Source organism: Chlamydotis macqueenii, chromosome 14, assembly GCF_036417535.1.
Source record: "Chlamydotis macqueenii isolate bChlMac1 chromosome 14, bChlMac1.mat, whole genome shotgun sequence".
NCBI lineage: Eukaryota > Metazoa > Chordata > Aves > Otidiformes > Otididae > Chlamydotis > Chlamydotis macqueenii.
Genome location: NC_141569.1, coordinates 20,250,530 through 20,266,795, shown reverse-complemented (window position 1 = coordinate 20,266,795; position 16,266 = coordinate 20,250,530). Strand labels below are relative to the sequence as shown.

Sequence of the window (16,266 nt, the reverse complement as noted above, 5' to 3'; positions counted from 1 at the left end):
TGCGTACTTGATAACTCTTTATTGCCTCAGGACTCCTTCCTAATTTTTTTTCTTTATTTCCTTAGAAAATTACTAAAGAACCTTCCCAGAAGCCTTCTCACTGCACCATCTATGTGGCCAAGAACTACCCGCCTTGGCAGCACACCACCTTATCAGTTCTGCGCAAGCACTATCAGGTGCTCGTCCTTTCCCGTTCCTTTGGGCTGCTTACCTGCTTTTTTGTGGGCTCTTTTTTTCTATCTGTAAAAAAGCTTATCAGCTGTAATTTGTTACCAAGTTATTTAAATATAAAGCAAGATAGTCTTAACTTTCTTTATGCTTTTACAACTGTACAATAAATTTTAGTGCTTAATGAAAATGTCCCAAGGAATGTAGTTGATTTAACAGTATGACTTCATTGTTTTTTGACAATCTGAGTAAAAAGTGGCCCATATTCTGTTATTTTTTTTCTTTTGTAAGTGGATAGCTTTTGAAATATTCTTCGCAAGTATATTTCTGAGGAAACATTCTTGACTGACAGATTAATGCTGCCTTACTAGATGAGTGGACTTAGAAGCATTGTTTTGTAGGTGTGTACTCTTCAGTGCTGTTACATGAAATATGTTGGAAAGGAATGCATCAATCATTAGTAGAAGAAAGAAGCTTTTCTGAAAGCAGAAGAACTTGTGCTTCTGATATGGGGAAACTGATGAGAGTGGATTTTGGCGTGTTGATGAAGCATCCTTTTCAGCTTGAACAAATCACCATTGTAGCTGATAGGTTGGATAGTCATGACTTTTCCAACTTGTGATATTGAAATAAACCAATATTCCTCATGTGAAATTTGGTTTTGGGGTACTAACCTTTGGGCATTGTAGGGTGTACGATATTAAAGGGTAAGGTTTTTCTTTTTTTTTTAATGATACCTATACTTTTTAATGGCTGTTTGTCAATGTTTAGGTCAGTGGAGGTCAGCTGCCAGATAATAAAGTAATTGCCAGTGAGCTTAACGCCTTGCCAGAGCTGAAGAAGTATATGAAGAAGGTTATGCCTTTTGTTGCCATGATTAAGGTAAGTGTCAGAGGGACGGTTCTTGTATAGAAAAAGCTTTCATGAATGAAATGTGTTGGACAAAGCCAACAGTAATTTGTAACTTTGTGCGTGGGCATTGTTATTTCCTTTATTTCATTCCTGGATCTCCTACTAACTTTTGACTTTGGTCTCTATCCTGCCTCTTGCTTATTTGGTCTCTTTCCTCTTTTTGTTTGTAAACTTCTCTGACATCTCTGGAAGAGAGATAAAATAAAAATGTTTCTGCATGAATTGGCCCAGGTGAATTAATGGTCTAGTTAAGGCTTGGAGGTTGTGTATTTTGCAGGTTGGGGAGTAAGGTGTTGCTCTGGAGACATAAAAATGCTGAACATTTGATTGCACTACACTTAAGGGAGGAGAAGAGGAACTGTTCTGAGCTCTGAATGGAATTATGAATTTTGTGTATCATTCTTGTGTTTTTGTCACTAATATTCTGATACTTCATTATTATTTTCCCAGAGCCTGTGAAAATCTTGGCTTGCATTTTTTTAAAGAAAATTTTTTGTGCTTGCTGTTGCAGATAAAAATTCAATACAGCAATGGGGAAACTAGTTGAACTTATTCATTTGTTATTCAAAAAGCAACAAATAAACAAAATTTTACATTAAAAAAAAAGGAGGGGGCAGAGTAGGGTTAAAAACCTTTTTGACTTCTACTCCTGATCAGTAGAGGTTTAGAGGGATTAGTAATGGAAAAATTCTTTTCTGTGTAAAAATATTTCTCCTTAAGTTTACTTTGATTTTTGAAATGCATGTAATAACGTCTATTTGTAAGCTTTGTCATATTTTATAAAGGGAGGTGCTCTTTTGCCCTCTCTCGAGGGCTATTCCCTTTCATGGTAGCTCAGAAGCCTTCAGAGGAACAGAGCACAAGGCAGCCGTGAAGCTTCCGGTGTAAGTGAGGTCTGTAAAGAGATGGAGTGATGTGTTAGATCAACTGGTACACCTGGAAAAGGTCGGACAAGTGTTAGGTCTGAAACATCTCTGGTTTTTATGTCCTTAGTCTTGCAGTAGTTAGTGATCCCGGCGCACGCAGGGGGTGGGTTGGCATGCTGGGGCTTTACCCAGTAGTCGATCCTTTCTCTGTGAAAGAGCATAAGCAATTTCACACAAAGGTGTGGAAACATCTGAGCTCAGACTCCCTAGATCAGTATGATTTTCTCTGAAATCAGTTATTCAGCAATTCCAGTGTACTAGGAGAATTTCTGCTTGTGCTTCCTATTAGTCAAAGCAGAGCTTAAATGTAGAAGAAACTTTGTGATTTACAAAGGGAAGCAATTCAGTGTTAATGTAGGGAATCTTTCATGTTAAACTGGCGAGGAAACCAGGAAACCACCACCATGCTGAGTCTGACAAAGCAGAGCTTCAAAGGAGACAGCTGGCTCGGCATACGAAAGCAGGAAAGGGACAGATTAAATTCCAAAGAGGAAGTTCTGTTTTAGTGAAAAAAAAAAAAAAACAACCAAAAAACAACTACATCACATGACTTCTATATTGCCTTTAATATTTTGTCTCTTGTGACTGTTGCTGTTAGCTTTCTGGACTAATTAAGTTACTTTTATGTTAACGTATAAAGTAGTTGTTATTTCCCTGCGGAGAACTTGTTTTACAACTGCTGTGAACATGTCCAGGTCTGGTGTGCTTGTCTTTTGTTTTAAACTAGGTCATGACTGAGTTTCCTGCTGTGAAATACCACTGAAATGCTGACTTATTTTGTGAATTCTCAACCTGCACATTAAGTAGGGATTATAAATAACTGTGAATGTCAAACACCTTTTCAGTTCCATATTAAAAATGTGTTCTAATTGCTCTTACTCCTCCCATCAGTGTCACTGACTCCCTGTAGAGGAAACCCTGTTACAAGAAAATTATTGCTCCTGCGTTAGCATGTTGTGCCAGCAGAGAGCTCTCGTATTTAACAGCCTGTTCTTTTCATGACTAATGTAGATAGTTTGCCACTTTGAAGCATCATTTTACTTGCAATTTTGAAAGGGTTTTAATCTTTTCTTTTTCTTTTCCTCTGACAGGAAAATCTAGAGAAGAATGGTTCACGTGTTCTTGATCTGGAACTGGAATTTGATGAACGTGCAGTGCTCATGGAAAATATTGTCTATTTGACAAATTCCCTGGAGGTTGGTATACGCTGGACATGTTCATTACTTGGTTTTTGAGATAGCTGGAGGACCAGCCTTTCCTGAGGCTGTAGGCCTGTTTACAGTAACTCCTGGGTGTACATTGCTCAAGTGATAGTTTTTTATCAACTTTGTGTTTCGACCTTTAAATTTGTCAGGTGCAGGTGTATAACTGTTAAACGTAGACAGGAGTTGCAGTGGGAGGTTTGCAGTATACAAACGTGTTCCCACAAAGCAGAGGTGGTTTCTGCTGCAGTACTGGTTGTATTGGTGATTAAGTAAAGTCCAGTGATGCTTTTGAAAAGACATTTTTTTTCTCTGAGCCAACCAGTATCTCTTTTTTTTTTTTTCTTTTTTTTTTTTTCCACCTGAAGAACTGAGAAGGAGATGTTTCAAGGCATTACTGGCAAGAATGTCAGAGTCCTTAGCCTTGTATCCTTGGGCTCTTAAAATGGCACATTAACTGCAGCAGATTGCGCTGCCGTTCTGTGGGAGGGAGCATGTTCTGGCAGAGCTTTTCGAGCTAGAGTATATAGTACAATGGAACCCGGTCTGGTACAGTTATGCTGCTCCATGTGGTAACCAGGGTTTTGTTCAATAGGCAGTACGCTAATGAGGGGACAGCTCAGGCAAGTTTGTGAAAGAAAAAAAAAAACACACCTGTTTCAAGAATTAGAAATATATATTGGAAGTAGAATACATAAATATTGCAAAACTTCATTTTGTAACCTGTAGAGTATGAAATAAATGTGGTTTTATTGTACTTGTCTCATATCACAGCAAAGTCAAGAGCGAGCAATAACTTTTATTTTTAAATATCTGTAAATGTGCAATACTCGCTGAACTGGGGAGGGGGCAGTTAAGCGGTGGATCTTTTGTGCTGGAGAATCCAGAGAAACTTGAGAACTGGACTGTGGAATCTCCTGAAGTTTAACAGGAATTGTCCAGTTCTGCACCAGGGCAGAACTACCCCACGTTTCTGTAGAAGTTAGAGCTGGCTGGCCATCAGTGCTGCTGCAGAGGGCTTTGTGGTTACTGTGGGCTTGTCAAGATTAATGTGAGCTTAATGTGAGCGTACCGTCGTGGCCAATGAGCCGTGCTGTGCGTTGACCTACATTAGGAGGAGTTACCTGTGTAGGACACCATTTGGGAAGCCATCCCTCTCCACTCAGCTCTGCTGAGCTGAATTTGGAGTACGTGTCAGTGTTGTGCCCCCCTCCCATTCTGCCCCACTGTGCAGCCCTGGTTTAAAAAGGCTTTGAGGAGTTGCAGCTGTTGAGCAGAGGACCATCAAGATGGCTGGGGGAGCCTAGAGCCTGTGAGCCTCTCCAGCGAGGGGCTGAAGGAGGTGCGCTTGGTGAGACTGGCTGAGGAGAAGGTCTCGGAGACATCTGCTGCTGCTTAGAGAGTCACAAAGATGATAAAGCCAACCTCTTTCGTGGTGGTGGGCTGAGAGTCAAAGGACAGTAACTGGGAGTTACTGCGGGAGTTGCAGCTTGTGAGCCTGGGCTGGGACGTGAGGAGAGGTTTTTCGCTGGGGCAGCAGTGTGGTGTTGGAGCAGGCTACCCGGAGAGGCTGCGGGACCTCTGTCCTCAGAGCTGGGCTTGGTCCAGCGTGGGCAGTAGTCCTACTTGAAGCAGGGAGCAGGTGGCCCTCAGAGGTCCTTTCCAAACAGTATGTTGTGATTTTGGGTGTGCTGTTGTTGCCTTATGTCAGTGCGCATTTACCCTCTGCTGTACTGTGCAAACAGCTGGTTGATAGGCCTGGTGACTCTTGTTGTTCTCAACAGCTGGATCACATTGAAGTGAAGTTTGCGTCTGAAGCCGAAGATAAGATAAAAGAAGACTGCTGTCCTGGAAAACCATTTTCTGTATTCAGAACTGAGGTAAAATCAGAAATTCAGATATTGGAAGTCTGAAAACTTAATTAAAAAAAACCCAAACAACTAAACAAAAGCAAGTATGCTATTTAAAAACTTTAATCACATGTGGACATTGTGGTTTTTTTGCTTTTGATCCAACACCCCTTCAAAACAAGAAACATCTCCTGAAGCAATTACGATTTTTTTTTTCTTCCTCTGTGTAGAGCCCTGAATGTGACTATGATTGTACCTTAGCTTTAGGGCTCTTCCAGTCAGCACAGTGTAATGATTTGGCCCGAAGGCTGTTAAAAACAGGTGACCTGGGCATGAGCATGTTCTTACATTTGTTTCCTTCAGCTGTATGCCTCACCTACCGTATCTGCATCTCTCTCTAGAAAAGGTACTGTGGTTAAAACAGGCCACAACCAGAGAATCGATGAGGTCCTGGGCAAGTATGGCTGAATCTCACGTCACCATTGTTACCTAGGAATTGTGTTGTTTATTATACTTGTTTTAAGGCATTATAAATTGCCATGTTACACTGTGTTACTTGTTTGCTGAATCAAAAGTGGTTTTTACTACTTTCTATGTTTATTCCTTAGTTTATAATGGGCTAATAAATGGCCTTCAGTTGCATAAAAATAAAACCTTTCAAAAGTATTCCTACAGCTGTGAAACGGAGTCTTGGAAGAATTAGCGAATAACGTGTAAGATTAGTGAAACTCTGCAGCAGTGCTATCATGTGTCAATATTTCTAGCTCGTAATACTTTTCAAGAGTAAAAATTTGATTGATTTCCTTAAATGTGTCCTAAAAACAAACGTGTGTTCTGTGGCTTATGCTTTGAAGAGTTGTAGGAGTGCTTGCTTTCTGCCACTGACAGTGTTTCTAACGAAGTTTATCTGTCCAGAATATTTGTTGATAGATGATGTTTATTTGTCGTAGCTTCATGTTTCCTCTGAGGCTTGGATCACAAATACAGATCCTCCTCTCACGTTGGTATTGACTTTCTTACAGCCCGGTGTGTCTGTATTTTTGGTGAACCCTCAACCATCAAATGGCCACTTCTCTACAAAAATTGAAATCAGGCAAGGAGACAATAGAGAGACAGTGATCAGACGCTTGATGAAGATGGACAGAGGGATCAAAGGTAAAACACAGGCTCAGACGTATGGCTGTCACGCTGATTAGATAAATGTTTCCAGGAGAGAAGTGGAAACAAAGCTGCTGAAGTCTGTGCTGCTGTTGTAGATGCTTAGAAAGGAGCAAGAAGTTTTGTGTTTGAGTGAACAAGGAAGAGATAATCTGCAAACAGGCAGGCTTTTCTGTGGGTTTTCCTCATTAGTTTTTTCTTCTGCCACTGGTACACCAAAATCTGGTTTCAGCCAGAGATTGATATGGATGGTATTTCCCCTTGTGCTTTGAATTTCCAAGAAGAAGAGTTAGTCCCGTAACTAGTTATAGGCAGCTTCTGCCACTTCTATTCTGCAGCCCAGGGCTGAAAAAAAAATTTAGCAAATGAATTTTTCTATTTAGCCTAAGGTGAATTAATTTAACAGTTGCGATGTTGTCTCCTAATAATTTCTGTCCTAGTTCATAGCGGAAAATTATCTGTTTGCTTCAAATTGGGATTACTGGAGCATTGCTCACAAGCCTGTCAACTGCCATTGTTGGTGCCAAACTCAAACTAGCAGCCTCTGTGGGAACTGGTTTAATGCTCCTTTTGAATCCTCTGTGTTTCTTCCCTCTCTACTCTTGTATTCTTTATGCACTGATACTTTATTTCAGCTCTTAAATGTTGAACTCTGCAGTGGTAAGAGACACAGTAAGTACCGGGAGAATTTCTTTGAGAGCACTCAGTGCTCCACAACAGTGGATTCCAGTCTGAAGGCATTAGGACAAAAGCATTTCATCACCTGTGAACCTGACTTTGCATTTAAGCTGTTGTAACGCTACCTGTTCCATCCCCTGGTGTTAGCTGGTGGCCAGAATGCAGGAATTAAGAATCGAACAAACCTGAAGCCCTGTGAGCTGGGTTTAAAAGGAAAACTGGACCTCATCCAAAAGCTTGTGACAGCAGAGTCATTTTTCCTTTCTGTATGTTTCAACAGCTTGTGTCTGTGTTAATGTTTAGCTGTAGAACAGAGATGGTGCACACAGAGAGGGATGGACAATAAAGTCCGTAACAAAGTACGGACCAGGGAAATGCGCTGTATACCTCGTAGATGTGTATATGTATCTGCTGGCCTCCTGCTGGGTGAATATTTTGAAATCATTGAGAACAAGTGAGATTAAACAGTGACTCTCACTCTGCCTTTTCCAGAAGGTGTCACTGTTCTGTTGGTGCACAAGGGCTGGAAGGTTGTACTTGGAGGAAGGGTTGGCTGAGAGATTCCAGGCTTCCTAAAGATTCTTTTTGGTCTGCTGAGCAGTCTTAATTGTTAGTGTGCATTTTAGTAGGGATTGGTATTTGAAACAACTTTCACCTTGCCCTTTCTCCCAATCTCTGAAATCATTCCTCAGAAAATGGCACCATAGCTGTCCCAAAACCAGATAAGGCAAATTTAGTGCTCAGTGTGGTATTGGGAGTTGGTATTTCTGTGTGGCTTATCCCATTTCTGCTGGTGACTTGCTGTGTAACCACTGAATGACATCTGTTATGGGTGTTAACATGAATATTTTTCCCAAGAGAATGTATTTCCTTGCAGCAGGTATTTAAAAGTTGTTTTGATTAATTCGGATGATGCTGTGGCTTGTGTGTGGATCTCGTAGCCTAACTAGCCATTCTCTTTACTGCAGATCTCTCTAAAGTGAAGCTGATGAGGTTTGATGATCCTGTACTTGGGCCACGCCGTGTTCCAGTCCTTGGCAAAGAAGAAGCAGAGAAAACGCCTATTCTGGAGCAAGCCATTTTCCACGTTGACCTGGATGAGAAACTTGTTCGCATTACGGAGAATGGCCTGACAAAGGACATTGGTGACACAATTGTTTACCTCGTTCATTAGGCTGGCGTGTACCTGGCTTCATCCCTGGCAGTAAGAAAGGTCATAGTGACTTTGAAAGCATCTGTAATCAACAACGATGAGAATTTGTTCTAGAAAAAAAAAAAAAGCCCAACCAAACCAACCTAATTTTGCATGCAAGTTCACCCTTAGTCTTTTAAATGTGGATATAATAAAATTATTTTCCTCTGACCCTTTGGCTCTTCTTGCAAAGAAGCGGTTATCCTGAATGCTAGCATGGTGGATCTTCCTTTTCAGCTGTAGCCAGTGTTTTCAGAAGCAGACTAGAGTACCACACTCAGAATTCTGCTCCCTCCTAAGCAGACTGGGGTCTGGGTAGAGAAATTGGTTGTAAATCTCCTCTAATAGAGGGGAAAAAGCTGCTTGCACACTTCTGCATTTTGCTTTTCAGTGATCCAGGTGACTGAGCACCATTAGGGCACTTACACAGACTAGCAGCTCAGAGGTAATTTAATACTGAAGAACTCCTAAGAAAGAGTTAAATGAAAGTTTCCATGCTTCTCAGCTCTCGCAGGCTGCTTTTTTCCTTTTTTAAGGTCATGAGCCAACATGTGCAGCTTCAGGACTTCTGTCTGCAAACTCATGAAGGTGGCTGGTGACAAACAGCATGCTTGGTTCTGCACCATTGCCCTTCGACAGCTTCACAGTTCTTGGTGCTTATATGGCTTAACATTTGAACTTCCCCTAATGGTGCGGTACGGTGTGGGAGGGGAGCGGCGCAGGAGCCCAAGACTGCTGTACGGAGAGCACCGACCGCTGCTGGGGCTGGGTGTGCCGTTTTCTGCCCCACCCCGTATTATCCCTTTGAAGAAACAGGTTTGGTTTGTGGTTCTGCAGACGCAATATGGGCTTACTTTTGCTCTTGCTTCTCCCAGTCCCGCTAAGTAAATACTCCTGTGGTTCTCTAAAAAGATTTTCTTGTCAAGGGAGAAAGGGCGATGGCACAGAGTGAGGCAGTTCTGCGCCCTGGGATGGGCAGGTGGAAGGGTCACGGCTAAGTGCTGCTGCTGCTGCAGGCTCTTGGGGGAAAACCTTTGCCAGCCCTAACCCTGGGTGGGGGAGTGTGTGTGGCTTATTTGTTTTTGTTTTTGTTTTTGGTGGTTTTTTTTTTTTTTTTTTTTTTTCCTTGTTTGCTTGGTTTGGTTTTTTTTGTTTGTTTTTTTTTCAGCAGCTCTGCAGAAAGCAAAGGTTTTCCCACGGATGTTTGGAAGAGAGGGTTCATAAAGCCGGGGTGTACGTGTGCCGTTTGGTTTTTCTCCCCTGAGGGACGAGTTACACAGTGGTGGTATTTCTTACAGTCTTGGTGTTCAAGTGAATCAGCCAAACGGATTGTTAATGAGCAAGATAGAGCTGAAACGCTAGAATTTTTGTCTGTGATGGTTTGTTGCCTTCCAGGAGATGTCACTGCTACGCTGGTTCATGTGCATTTTTTCCCAATAAAAGCCAGTAACCGGGTAAAGAGACTTTCCTTGGTATTAGATTTCCCACTTTGTTAACAAAATTCTAGCCTGCCTTAGTAATCTTCCTGTTAAGATTTTGGTCAGAGGAATCTGGAAAGGCAACCTTTTCTTTTTAACTGAGCCAGTATTGAGGTGTATAAATGCACAGCCATAAAGGAGAGGGTTATTGCTATTTCCCCGCTCTTCCACTTTCTGGCTGTGGCCCCGTGGGATATCTGCTTGGCTTTCTGCGCCCTTCGCTTTTCCTCCGTTCGGGAGAACACACGGACACTTTCCTCCGACATGCTGTGAGGTGTGAATAACGTTTCTTACAGAAGGAAGTGAAAACGTTTGGAAGAGTTGAGAGGAGCAGCAAACGCCTCCAGCCGTGTTGCCTGATGCCACGCCAAGCCGGACTGAGCCTGGCACCGCGCAGCACTGTCAGCAGCGGGAGAATCGGCTCAAGACAGAAAGCAGACTCCTTTCTCCCTGCAGATGTTTTCCAGAGCAGAAGTGCATCTCCGTGGTGCTGCCCTGCTGCCTGTCGCCACATGCGAGAGAAACGGCAGGTTTAGATGGAGTTGTCACCTACACGTGTCCAGCCAGGAGTCAGCTCACAGCGTGAAGGAGGCAATGGGCGACCACAGCACCGTGAAACTTCTTCCTTGTGCCTTTCTGCAGGTAAATTTGTCTTGTTTTGGAAACAAAACACACGCCTTACTAGTGAGTTAAATCTCCCCTGGCACTAGCAAAGCGCTAGGCCTGCTTTTCAGCCACGGATGCCGCTTGGGTTTGGTGTGCTTTGGCACAGGAAGCTCTATGGGAGGGACCTGCTCTTGGCTGCCTGGCCGACCCACTAAAGCTGCACTTGGCTTCCAGCCCGCTGGATTTGTCTCTGGCCTCCAAACCCCTTCAATGGAACGCTTTAATTTGAGAGGCTCCTGCTGCCCCAGCAGTGGGGAAGGGCCGAGGAGCAGTCCCGGCAGCTGGGATCTGGTCTGACGTCGGGGCGCAGCGTGGCCGTGTCGGCTGTTCCGTGTGCTGCAGCTGCTCCTGGGCTTCTGTTCCCAGGTCTGGCTGGAGGCCATTGCTCCCCTGACTGGATGAACGTCTCCGAGGTCCTGTTCCCATTTATTCTTTCCTGGATAATGCCTGAGGACAGGACTTTTTCTTTCTGGTCTCAAGTAAGGAGTAAAGTTAGGAGTGCCATCCTTGGTTAATGCTACAAATAATCTAGTACACATAAAAAAAAAAAATCAATATAGAAACCACGATGAGAAATGAAAGCTCTCTGTTGTGTATTCTGATGTAAAATATTTCTCTGCAGTGAGATTGGGTAGGGCTCTTACTCAGAATTCAGTTCAAAGCAGTTTATGAATCCCTCCAGGCTTTGCTGGCAGAAGAGAGAATTATTAACTCTGTGGCACCAGCAAAGTATCCAGAATCTGTATTTCTGTTTAAAGCAGAAACAGTTATTCTTCAGCAGTGATTGCATGAACTTTGGTGAATTATTTTCCGCCGAAGTGGGGAGCAGCAGGAATCGCACAAGGACTGGAGATGCACGTCTCTGAGCTGGGGAGAGCTGCCCGGGAGCAGCTACTCGTGAGGTCGGTTCAGAATGGTCTCGTCTTGTACCGTCCTTTCGAGGATCGCCGTTCATGTTGATAGGTTCTTGAGCTGCCTGCGTGGCAGGAGTAAACCTTCCTGCTGCGCAGAGCTGGGCTGCTGGCTCCTTGGGGCCGGCGTGGGAGGGGGGCGTCCTCAGCGTTTTGTCTGTGGCGTGAAGGGGGTTCAGTTGTTGCTCCTCTGATCTTCAAGCAGGGGCTGTTAGAGTAATTTCTGATCTATTAAGCAGAGATGTGTGTCTAATAGGAAGAATTTTTATTTCTTTTGATGTTTTATTTCTTAGTAGCAGATTAGGTTTTTGCCTCCTTTTTTCTCTGTGTTTGGGCGGGGTCACATTACTTCCCTCCAGGTTTCTTTTATGTCTTCCATAATGCGTGAGGAGGAGAAAATCATCCCCGCTAATTTGCACAGAGGACATGAGTTAGATTCAAAGGCATGCAGCACTTCAGCACTGCTTTCGGAAAACAGTTCTTCAGGTTTTGTTCTGACACCACTCAACGCTGGGCTGCGTATTCGGTGGAGGGAGGTTTGTCGTGGGAGCCGGGCTTTGCAGATGTCTGCCGGACCCCAAACAACCGAGGGGGCAAAGCCGCGGGGGCCGGGGCAGCAGCGGTGCCGGGGCTGGGGTTCCGCAGGAGCCCCGCGGGTGGGGCTCGCACAGGGCTTCCGTCCCTCCCGCGCGCAGCACCAGCTCAGCTGGTGAGGAGGTGGCACCTGGGCCCCACATGTGGAGGGGCTCAAGCCAGCGCTGGAGACAGCGTTTGCCTTGTACTCAGGGATAAACACCAGTGTGCGCAGGATCCTGCAGCCAAATTCCCTTTCGGTCTGAAAATCTGTTCTGTTACCTCGATGCGTTTTTAGAGCAGAACTAATGCCTTACATCTAAGGAGTTGCCCTGTCTCCTGCACGGAGGCAAAAGCAGCGTTGGTTTTACAGTGGAATGGCTGCTCCAGGCAACTGCTCGTGTTTTTAAAGTCCTTTCTGAGAGCAGGACTGTGTGTGCGTGCAGCTGCACAGCCCGGAGCAGATGCTGTATGATATTTGTCGGCCGGTAATCGGGGCAGCAGGGCGAACTGGGGTGGTGGGCTGCCGCCAGACCCTCGGGAACGCTGCCACTTGGCCGAGGGTGTCCCGGTTAGAAATCCTCCCGGCGAGGGAGCCTGAGTCATGATTCTCCCTATCCATCCAGTTCTCCTCCCGCACCACCCACCATGCAAAATGCTGTGTTTGTAAAAATAAAACGTGTGAGTGTTTTACAGCAGTCACTCTGCTGCTTTCCTTGGCCCCTTCGGTGTGTTACACCTGGAGATAATGCCCAGTAACCTGCTCCTTCTCCCACATCACCGTGTTACAGCAGTTTCCCGATCCAACGGTGGCTGTGAGAACGTGAACCTAAACTGCTGCCTTCAGCTGGGACTTGCGGTGTGAAAACTCAGTGCAGATTGATTTGCTGTCCCTGGGACAGCAGCGGTGACCCACCGGTTCCGCTGCTGAGGAGCTCCTAGCAAAGAGCTGGTGGCACAGAGCATCAGCCTGGGCTGGGACTGGAAGCAGCACCAGGGTCCTGTCCCTGTCTCCTGGGGCTGGTGTCCGCCCCTGAAAAATGGAGTGAAGTGCTGCACCCTCCTCTTGCGCAGAGATTTCAAACACTTTAAACAGGACTAATAAAAAAAGTCAAGCAGTGCTAAATATTATTGTTATATTTGCTTGCAGGTTCCTGCAGGGGGCAAAGAGCATCAAACACAAAGCAGGAGCCGGAGCGCAGCCGGCTGAAGCGGAGCTCGAGCCGGGACCTGGCTGCTGAGCCAGGGAGCAGAGCCCCGTTCCCGGCCGCGGCGGTGGGCAATCCCTGCTTCCCTGCCGTTTGCTCCCAATTGGCGACACAGCCACCGGAATTACGGAAGTGAAAATAAACATTCCTGGATTTTTCATGCAAAAAGTTTTAATGGTAACACAGTCTCTTCCACGGGCTGGAATACCGCAGCGTCGGGCGCAGAAACTTCGCCAAGACCTGGTGTCCCGCGCGGTGACCCCCCCAGGCCACCCAGGTAAGGTGGAGCCGCACCAGGCGGCAGCGCAGGTCTGCCCCTGCCCTTCAGTGCACAGCGTCCGCAACCCCTTCGGCTCCAATTAACTTAATTAATCTTCAGGCTACAGATCTATACATCAGTGCTAGGAACCTAGACAGACTTCTGAAAACTTAAAATGTTTTTAAACCTTTGTTTTTCAGTTACAGAAATACAAAATAAATATCTTGAAGATTAATACAAAACAGAAAAGGAATATATTTCTGTTTATTGACTTTTCTTCTCCCTAATAGTACCTTAAATTGAGAAAACCTTTTTAAAAAATGAAGTTCACCTCATGGAAAAAATATTAAGCATCAGTGAATTTGTACAAGTGTCTCTGAACAATAAACTAAATTTATGTATTTTATTTATTCCTCCTACCCATCACCAAATAAGAGAAGATTATATATTCCACTGTTTCTAAACACATACATGTAAAAATAGTCATTTCTCTTTTCTCATTGACAGTAACATTTCATTGTATTTCTCCTGGGCATAGTGCAGAAAAAAGACAACAAAATTCCCTGGTCTGTTACGCAGGGGATCAAGGCAAGTCACCTTCTGTTGATCCCTGCTGCGAGCAATATTGATTTCGGTTGGAACTTTGGTATAAACAGATCTTTCTTCCACTTCATTACGCATTTGCCTCCACCAGCCCGGCCACCGCTGGGTACCGCGTGTGCCGGCCCACAGAGCGATTCTGCTCCCTTCACCGCTTTCCATTCGGAACAGGCACGAAGGGATCCGCGTGCGCAGCCTCCCGCCGACCCCACTGGTAAGTCCCCACCGCCTCACCCGGACGGTTTGGGTTCTGAACACTGATTTTATGGGCATTTTGAAATGCTACTTTGAAAATGGGGGAGATACTGAGACCTAAGGCAAAAAAGCTGGAAAAACTTAACATCTATAGTGGTTATTACATTTAAACTTGTAGTTGCACGAATGAACTGCAATACCTATTGGGCAATGAATAAACTTCCTAAAATATTGATAAATGTACACGGGAACTCACACACTCCTGGCTGCTCAGTGTTTCCAGCTCAGCTGTTTTGGGGCCAGTGTTTGCTCTTTCCTAGAGCTAGGGACGGCTGAGGGCCGGGCGATGGGCCACCCTCCGGCTGCTCCCGGTCGTGCTGCGGGCTGGAGCGGATCGGGGTCTTCAGTAAAGGCTGCTTTTTCTCTCAGATTCTTTTTCTCAAGCTCATTTCTTGGGTTTTCTGAGTGTAGTTTTTCACAAGCCACCCAAGCTGATAAAAAACTAAACAGGATGAAGTCAGGAAACAAAGCGCTTGGAAATGAGGGTTCATTAAAGCAGCTGGTGATTAAGAATATAGCGTGGAAGAGAAGTCTGAATGCACTACAGCCCTAAAGGGGGGAGAGCAGGGTTGTTGGGAGAGTGAAAGAAGCAAATATCCGGTGTCCCGCACACTGTGATCTTTCACGAGCTTCTCGGGATCGGGATTTTTTTTTTTTCTTTCCCCTAAAGGTCCAGGTTCTTGGAATCCTGTAACTCTCAAGCTCCTAGGAGAGCACTGCCAGCTGTGTGGCAGCCAGCTGCCATCTGAAAGAGCCTTGCGGAATTCCCTCCTGAGAGACGGAGCATCATCGCTTCCACCTTCCTCGGGGCAAGTGACGGGAGAGTCCCCTCCGGGCCACGCTCCAGCGCCCGAATGGACGAGGGTGAGAGACTCCTCTGCATCCTCCTGCCTCTCCCAGACGAGTTGCTTCTGGCTGGGCTGCGTGAAGGGTGTCGAGAGAATTACTTAATGTTATGTTTTCTTACCTCTGCTGCCTCTGCTCATCATTTATCAGGAAACATGACTGCAGTTCAAGCTCCGGGGTAGGTTACCTACTGAGGCACTGCAAGGCTTCTGCCAGGCTGGGCAGGCAATTAGAGCTGCCCTGATGAATGATCTGATTCGGGCTCCAATTCATTAACTAATCATAAGAAGGAAGCAGATGGAAAATCAGGCCAATTGAAGAACTCACGAGAGGTTCATTACTGGTCCCTCTGTCCCCGCGTGCTGCTTTGCGCACTTTTCCAGAGCTCCTTTCCTGCGCTCCGCTCACAAACGCGATGCTCCGGCTGGCTGGAGCCTGGATCAGCCTGCCTGCACCTTCAGCCAGGTAAGCAGAGAACGATGTGTTTGCGTTGCAGAAATACATCACGCTACGGTGCACCTGCAGTTGTACTTTGCCTTTCCTAGTGCTCCCGGAGATCTGCTTTAGCCTGGGCTTTTGGAACGAAAAGGCCTGAGTTGTAGTCCCTGTTCCTTGGAACGTTCCTTGGTGAAACAGGCGGCCCAGATGCTGCCTCCCGGGTGCTGGTGGGAGGAGCGGCAAAGGTGCAGGGCGCTGAGCGGTTTTGCCCAGTGAGCTGCAGCGTGAAACCGGTGGGCAGGTCTGTCTATGGGAACAGGATGCCAATCAGAACGGTTGCTTAAAACATGTCTTGTTTTCAATTCTCTCTCCCTGCTTATTTTGAATATATTTAGGGCATTATCACCATAGCATCAGAGTACTGAAATATCCTGTGCCAGAAACTGAGAGATCTGTCCCAAAATAGCTGCCACCACGTGTACCAAAGCACCAGTTCTGCTGTCAGCGCTTCCTTTCCCCGCCGTTGCCCGGGACGGTGCGTGTGTGTGCGCAGGTGTCAGGGCTTCCTCTGGCCCATCAGCCCAACGCTGTCACTTCGTGTGTTTGGCAGCGGGTTCAGGGCCAGCTCTGGGAGATGCGCAGTGCTTTTTGGTGTCTTTGTCTGGAGACGTCAGCGTTGTGTAACGGGCTGAGCAGTTTTGCAGGCTTCCCTGTGTGCAGCGGTGGTGTGAAACCTTATTGCTGTTTGTCTTGACGTGAGGGGACAGGAGGGTGGTTTGCTCCGTGAAGGGCAGTATTCTGAACTGTAATGTGGGCGCTGTCCAGCTGTGCTGAGCCCAGATGTGCAGAAGGCGTTCTGGCTCGCTAAGCCTTGAGGCATGCTGAGCACCTCTGCCTTTGCCTGGTGCTCTCGGTGTTCCCTGGAGCTTAGCACATCCAATGTGTC

General features: G+C 45.7%; 1 protein-coding gene across 2 annotated transcripts in view; it reads left to right on the top strand.

Moving 5' to 3' along the window:
* LARS1 (leucyl-tRNA synthetase 1) overlaps window positions 1-8,257 on the top strand; it is a 30,092-nt gene extending 21,835 nt beyond the window's left edge. For both annotated transcript variants that reach the window (XM_086758936.1, XM_086758937.1), the window contains exons 27-32: window positions 66-176; window positions 940-1,050; window positions 3,098-3,202; window positions 4,993-5,088; window positions 6,081-6,213; window positions 7,863-8,257. In XM_086758936.1, the coding sequence (XP_086615062.1) occupies window positions 66-176; window positions 940-1,050; window positions 3,098-3,202; window positions 4,993-5,088; window positions 6,081-6,213; window positions 7,863-8,068 (762 nt within the window). In that variant the 3' untranslated portion in view covers window positions 8,069-8,257. The remainder of the gene's footprint in view (window positions 1-65; window positions 177-939; window positions 1,051-3,097; window positions 3,203-4,992; window positions 5,089-6,080; window positions 6,214-7,862) is intronic.
* Window positions 8,258-16,266: the final 8,009 nt, after the last annotated feature.